Genomic DNA, 7,319 nt, shown 5'->3' with positions numbered 1-7,319 from the left:
GTGATGATAGGATTCTCATAAAAATCATGTTACATGATATCCAATATCGACGAAACTGACTTGAGGATGTATAGGATCATTAGAATATTACAAAAACTCTAAGCTAAAAATAACTATGAATATCTTAGGAGATTCTAAGTTTCCATGCTAATCATGTCTGCTAAAACTTGCTCCACAACGAACTATTAAGATACTGCCATGGAAACTGAATAATACAATTATGGTTCATGATCTAAGAAAACAGTTTGACCGAGAGAATGCCATAAAAGTAGCATAACACAATATGCATGCAAACTGAAGGCTATATCATGTGATTTTGTACATCCCATCTATATAAATAAAAAAAAGGATCAAAACACACGAATGTTTACCTGCTTCTTTCTCCTAAGTCACTTGCTCTGCATTTGTTTTCTCAAATTCTTGAGAGGACCATAGTCTCCTTCTTGTGCTTCCCCTCTGCTACAACTGCATCTTCTCTTATTTAAGTTCATACCACATCTGAGACATAAACCCTTACAATTAGCATCACAAACTGCATTCAATGTTATCTCTAAATGAACAAGGTCCCTTATGGGTTTCGAGATATCAATCTCTCTTTCTTCAGATGGGAAGTAGAGCCTGTCATCTCTATCTATTTCTTTTTCATCCTCTTCATCTTCTTCGGTTATGTTGCCAGTAGAGGACTTGTGCTTCTCGTCTCCATAAATCACTCCCATGTTGATCTCATCATCAGATTCGTTAATGGGATCTTCGGTTAGCAGAAGCGAGAAGTTTGAGAATACCCCCTCTGCTGCTGGTTCACCACACCTGAACAGAAGAGTTTAGAACTACCTAAGATAAAGAAAATAAGAGAAACACTAGAAATGAGTATTACAACACCAGGCAAGCAGTATGTGGAGATATAGTTTATCAAAGACTCTGGAAATGATTAAAAAAAACTATTCTGCCTACAGCACAAAGCAAAATACAAAATGATTGAGGAGAATCACTAATAACCATAGTCTCATTTGTAACATCCAAAGCTCTAAATAAAATTTGTGCAAGTATATATCGATAACAGAGTTTGACAACCATTATAGTAGGCAAGATCACCCTTCATGTAAGTCAAATAGTACTATTGATAACTTCCGGAAAGAAACGACGATAAATATGTGGTTGGGTAACATTTTCTTCAATTTACAACACAAATAAGCATAGCGCTATTTAGTTAAAAGGGTTACCAAACTGTAGGCCAGTTACCTTCTCTATTGTTCAAGGTAAGTGCAGCAAATACACATGAGAATAGAGTCCCTGTTTCTAATAATAATAATAATAAAATGAGCAAAAGACAAGGCCCTCGTGACAAATTTTTTCATCTTGGCTGCATTATTCATATTTTCAAGTGGCATCAACTCCATAAATTTAGCAACAAATAAATTCTTCCGAGTGCATTAACCCATGTTCATTTTGGTCCACCACATTCCTTAATGTTGATGTAGTAACAACTCATAATTATTTCATGTATTTTGTTTGGTTTTTACTTTTTTTTCTTTGCTAAATTAAATTCATTCATATTCTAAAGCTTTAGCCCACATTACTAAAATGCTCCTTCTTTAGTCTCAACTCTCAGCAAACAATACAATGTAACATCATAACATGGAAAAATGATATGCGCCGTTCAATTAACCCCAAAGATGTTGTAACCTTGTAAGTCATAACTAATGCAGAAACATTAGCTTCATGCTCATTCTTGAATTCAGTGCACGGTAACGACTGACCAGAAACATATCTATCTCCCGCAATTCTTTCCTTGTGCTAGTTCTACTCATTGCACATGTCTTTAAACCACATCATAGTAATTAATTAGGTAACGCGAAATGCCCTTTGTTAATATCCACAAAAAAACCTCTACAACTCGTCTTTAATCTATGAAACCATTCGTGAAACCTATTTATTGACATTCTCAATGAGTAAATAGTTGCCTCAGACTACAAAAATTGAAACAATTTGAACAAAAACAATAGCGCAACAGGAACGTTTACTTTCCATAGAATTCAACTCTTTACTCATTTGTTTATCCCCAACTGTGAAGGAAATAGCAACTAAGACAACAATATCTGTTACTATCCTCAAGACAGCTCATTGTTGAAAAAGGTCACAGAAATCTGCCCCCACTTTACTGCCTATGGTTTCCAAACATACTTCACCAAAAACTACGAGTAAAAGAAGAAGTCAAGAAACAATTACCTCATATTCAAATAAGAAAGTCTTGCATAAACATGAACAATAAAAAATCCTAAGCCTCCACTGTAGCTAAACCTTTTTTCGATCATGCGCAAAAATGGGTTAAGAGAATCAGAGAGTTTCTCCTTGTTTGCCTCAGCTGCTGCTTAACTGCATAACAAAGAGGTAAAGCTACTTGCCCGCCCACCAATTTTCGACCATACGACCCTACCTTGCGCACATTTGTGATGGCATTTTCCTTAAGTATGTTTCGTGCGAACTTTACATAAAGCCAATTTAATGGGAAAAAGCTTGGTTAGTGATACTGATGATGCAACAAACTAGGATGAGTTAATATCATCCAGACTGCTAGCCCATATATGTGGAGATTAAAGTAGAAGAACTTATGTTTATGAGCGAATTTCTCAGAAACCAAACATATTAAAAAAATGCAACTTTGCATCTTAATTCATGTTATCCTACTGGGAAAAAAAAACCACTCACCTGTTGCAACCCAGAGTGATGACTGTCCTCACGATCCCATCCAGCTTCAACCTCCTCTTCCTCCTCGTAACATCCACCGACACCAGCACCGGAGTCCCGTCACCCCCCAACTCCGCCTCCTTTGCCCTCCTGGGCGGTAACCTGATCCCCATGGCCGAAGCCCTCGACTTCGAAACATCAGTAGAGAGCCTCGCAAGCCCTAGCCTCTCCAGCGTGGTACAGTACTCCACATGAGGAGCTGATGCGTCACGCTTGTAGATTACAGCGCCGTCCCATGGAGAGCCGACGGGGATTTCTTCGCCGTCGTCGAAATCGAAAGTGGGGTCTGCGAAGGATGAGGAAGAGGAGGGGGTTAGGATTTTGGGGTTAAGCAATTTGGGGGTTTTTGAGGTGAAAGAGGGGAGATTTAATGGGGTCGGGGCTGGAATCGAGGGGATAAAGGGGGTGGATTTTGAAATTAGGGTTTTCGAGAGGAGTCTGGTGCGAGCGGGAAGAGGGGGAGAATGGGAGAGGAGGAGAGCCATTGGCGTTTCCAAAAAGAGAAAGAATAATAAGGATTGGGTTTAAGAGGGGTTTAAACAAAAACACCTTTTTCGGGGGGACATTTTTAGATATTAGCCCCCCAAAAAAAAAAATTCTTAGTACATTGATGTTAGAGCAAGTGCAGCAAGTTCTTAGTTGGGAGTTCTAATCAGCAAGCTCCCAAGAGCTCTCAAGACATGACCTACCATTTCCAATGTCACATCACCCTACTAACTAATGTTGATCTCCAACAAACTCCTAGTTAGGAGCTCCACAATATCAAAAAAAACCCTCTTCTATTTTAGTTTTGTAACAATATCAAAAAAACCTTCTTCCATTTAACAACTATTTTCAACTTGGGTTTTGGGTTTAAAAGTAGGGGGGTTTGTAAAAAAAAATTAATGCTTAGGAGGCGCTCCACAAATTTGTGGAGCACTTGGGAGCTCCCAAGAGCTCCGGTGGGCCCTACTGGCCACATCAGCCCAGGGAGCCCCTTGGGAGCTTGCTGGGAGTTTGTTGGAGGGGGTTCACGAGCTCCCACCGCTAGGCATTGAGAGCGGCGGTGGGAGCTTGGTGCACTTGCTCTTAGTCCCTCAAGTTTTCTTAATGTGTCAATGTTAGTCCTTTTATCAGGTTTTGTCATTCAAAACCCTAAATCATGGTTCGGCTAGCGATAATCATGGATAGGGAATTACCTTATTACTTCTTCTTCTCTCTTTCACCTCGACCACCACCCCCTCCGCCGCTAGTATTCTCACCTCTTCCTCCTCTACCCACCATCTTCTTTGCCTTCATGACCTCCTCCATCGGTATTCTCACCTCCTCTACCATCATCACTATCATCATCACTATCTCCATCGATAATGTCACTAGCACCTTCTTTGTCACCACTCTTTTTCATATTTGTTTCGATCTGTGAAGATATTGGAGCAGGTCAAGTAAAGGAGGAATTACGGGCCGATTTTGGTCAATTTCTACGGAACGGAACCGAACCGAACCCGTTTTAAACCGAACCGGACCGAACCGAATTATTGCAATTCAGTTCGGTCAATTATTTCGGTGCCATGAAATTCTACAAGCAAGTGGCAATATGCATTAGCCATAACAATAAGTGAAGAGTACAGATATTAAAGCAAATAACAATTGAAAAAAAATCAAATTAGAAAGAATGTAAGTAGGGTTGAGTAAACGGGGTTCGGCCGGTTTTGGTCAATTTTTATGGAACCAAACCAAACCGAAAATTAGTGTTGAACCGAACCAGACCGAACCGAATTATTTCGGCTCAGTTCGATCGGTTATTTTTGGTTCCATGAAACTCTACTAGCAAGTAGCAATTACAGCAGCCATAACATTAAGTGTAAGGAGCAGATATTAGAGCAATTAATCAGATTAGAAAGGATGTAAGAACAATTAAGACGATGAAAACTCGAAAATGAACAAGGGAGTCAAGTATAGTGAGGGGATGAATGAGATATTTCAACGGGTTAACCTCTTATGAGAGAGAGGGGGAGCAGATGAATGGGTTGGTTAACTTTAGTGATTGGTTTACTCTCTTCATTCTTGACGTGATGATCTCTCTTTTCAATTGGCAACTAACATTGGTCATGTGGGTGGGGGCCACAATGAATGTGAGAGTAATTCTTTTTGGTGCTAGATGTTAATATTATTGAATGTTGGTTGTTTTTTATACGAATCCTGATACGCTTTTATTCACTGCAGAGAGTTCGAGTGTTATTCAGTTGGGTTGGTTATTCCTGGTAGAAATTTTTACAACCCGATCCGAACTGAATAAACTCCATAACCGAACCGAACCGCTGGAATTCGGACGGTTTGGTCGGTTAATTTGGTTTTTATCGAACTTTGCTCAGCCCTAGGATGAATACGACGTAGGGGGCAGTAGCGGTGGTTGAGGGCAGAGAGGAAGGAAAGAAGGTCAGATGGGGGAGAGAGAAGTGGAGTATAATGTCCATTCATGAAAAAAGTTAAAGAAAATAGAAATTTTCCATTTTAAAACCATCTACTTAGAGGGACTAATATCAACATATTAAGATAATTTGGGAGAGAATATCAAAGTATGAAAGATTTGAGGGATTGTATCAAAATTCCGATGATCTAAGGAACTAACATCTAAACACTCTTTATTGTTTGAATAAATCATATCATATCATACTTCATATCATATCATATCATACTCTTTATAAAAGAGTGAGTTTGAGAAAAATTTTCTATGGTCAATTTTACTCATAATCCTTTTGGATATTACATTCTAATTTTATCCTAAAATATTTAAATGATTTAAAGGTAAAATCTTCAACCAAAATTTAATATTAAAAAAGATCAAATAGTAGAACTAATTTTTTATCCTACTAAAAGATGACAGGTATCCAACTAATTCTATCTCACTACGAATTCTCATTAAATTAAAACTATTCATATCCATTACTAGAGATTCCTATTCACAAAAAAGTAGAAAATTATGATAATCAAAAGTTTGCAGATTTCTTCACAAAGGCCTTACCTGTTCATCGGTTCCAGATTCTTGTACGTAAACTCATTTTGTTTGATCCAACATGAGTTTGAGGGGGGTTGTTGATAATAATGTATTATAGTGGGTTTTAATCCCATATTGGTTGTGAGAACACACATCACTCTTCTCTACTTGTATAAATATATGTGTACACTCAATATTCAACTCAAGGAAAATTTACACAAGACTTGTTAGCTTTAAGTTCTCATGATGCGCCATAACAGTCATATACATCCTCAACCTGTTTATTCGATTTCGGATGCCAAGTGATACTTGTAGAATTGGCAGAATATTTCAGTTCAAAAGATATTCATGATTATTGTTAGCTTTAAGTTCTCATGATGCGCCATAACAGTCATATACATCCTCAACCTGTTTATTCGATTTCGGATGCCAAGTGATACTTGTAGAATTGGCAGAATAGTTTAGGTTTCAGCAGATTGGGTGGCGGTCAACCGGCGCGGTCGACTGCATTCGTGCACGAGGCTCACTGGGCTTCGGTGTTGGTGGCGGTCGACCGGTGCGGTCGATCGCAGATGTTTCTGCTCTGGTGGCGGTCGATGCGCCAATCGACCGCCGAACTCTCTGGATTTCTGTATGACAGTTGGATGGAGGCGGTCGAGCCGCGATGGATCGCGGTCGACGTGTCGGAGTCGACCGCCGCAGTGATTTTGGGTCTGGGTCTGTTTTCCAGACCCGTTTTGTTTGGGTTTTCTATAAATACCCAAACACGATTCTGGGGTTTGTAAGGCAAGGGTTTTGAGCTGTTGAAAGGGGTTTTCTTTGGGCTTCTATTCTAGGAGCATTTGGAGAGATCAAAAGTGAGTTGTTGTGGGTTTTGGTGAGAGATTGTAACCCTAGTTTGTTCCTCTTGATTTCTAATAGTGAAAACTTCCCCCTCCTTGCCTCGTGGACGTAGGCATCTTGCCGAACTACGTAAAACTGGTGTTTGATTGTTTGTGCTATTGATTTTGGTGTGTTGGTTTATCTTTTCTCGGCGATTGGTTTGGATTCTCTAGGCACAACAAGTGGTATCAGAGCTCCGGGCAACGCTTGAGCTTTTTGGAGGTGTAGATCAGTTGGGAAGTTCATCTAGAGCTTCGATTGGTGATAAAGGTGGGATCTTTGTGGTAAAGTTTCTATCTTTTTCAAGTTGGATATATTTCCTATTTGTTCCGTAATTGTTTATTGGGTGCTTTGAGATTATGGCCGGAAAAGATAAAAGTGGGGAGGGTTCTTCTAGTGTGAGGGCCGTCCAAAGTTTGAATATACATTCTATGAAAATAGATGTGGAAAAATTCAACGGCACAAATAATTTTGGACTTTGGAGATGCGAAGTCATGGATGCGCTAAATGCGCAAAATTTGGAAGATACATTGGAGTTGGACGGGAAACCGGACAACATGGATGAAAAGGTTTGGAATAAGATGAATAGAATGGCGTGTGGTGTGATTAGGTCTTGCCTTACCCAAGATCTGAAATATGATGTGATGAATGAAACTTCGGCAAAGAAGATTTGGGAGGTCCTAGAGGGTAAATATTTAACAAAGAGCGTCAAAAATCG

General features: G+C 39.4%; 1 protein-coding gene across 1 annotated transcript; it reads right to left on the bottom strand.

The window, feature by feature from the left end:
• Window positions 47–3,262, bottom strand: LOC109821118. The gene is made up of 2 exons (XM_020387315.1): window positions 2,707–3,262; window positions 47–807 (listed from the first exon to the last, which is right to left on the bottom strand). Exons 1-2 carry the CDS (start codon window positions 3,228–3,230, stop codon window positions 390–392), a joined length of 942 nt encoding a protein of 313 aa, XP_020242904.1. The 5' UTR covers window positions 3,231–3,262; the 3' UTR covers window positions 47–389.

This window comes from Asparagus officinalis, chromosome 1 (genome assembly GCF_001876935.1).
Source record: "Asparagus officinalis chromosome 1, Aspof.V1, whole genome shotgun sequence".
Taxonomy (NCBI): Eukaryota; Viridiplantae; Streptophyta; class Magnoliopsida; order Asparagales; family Asparagaceae; genus Asparagus; species Asparagus officinalis.
Note: the sequence above shows the minus strand (reverse complement) of the source record. Positions and strands in the feature narration are given on the sequence as shown.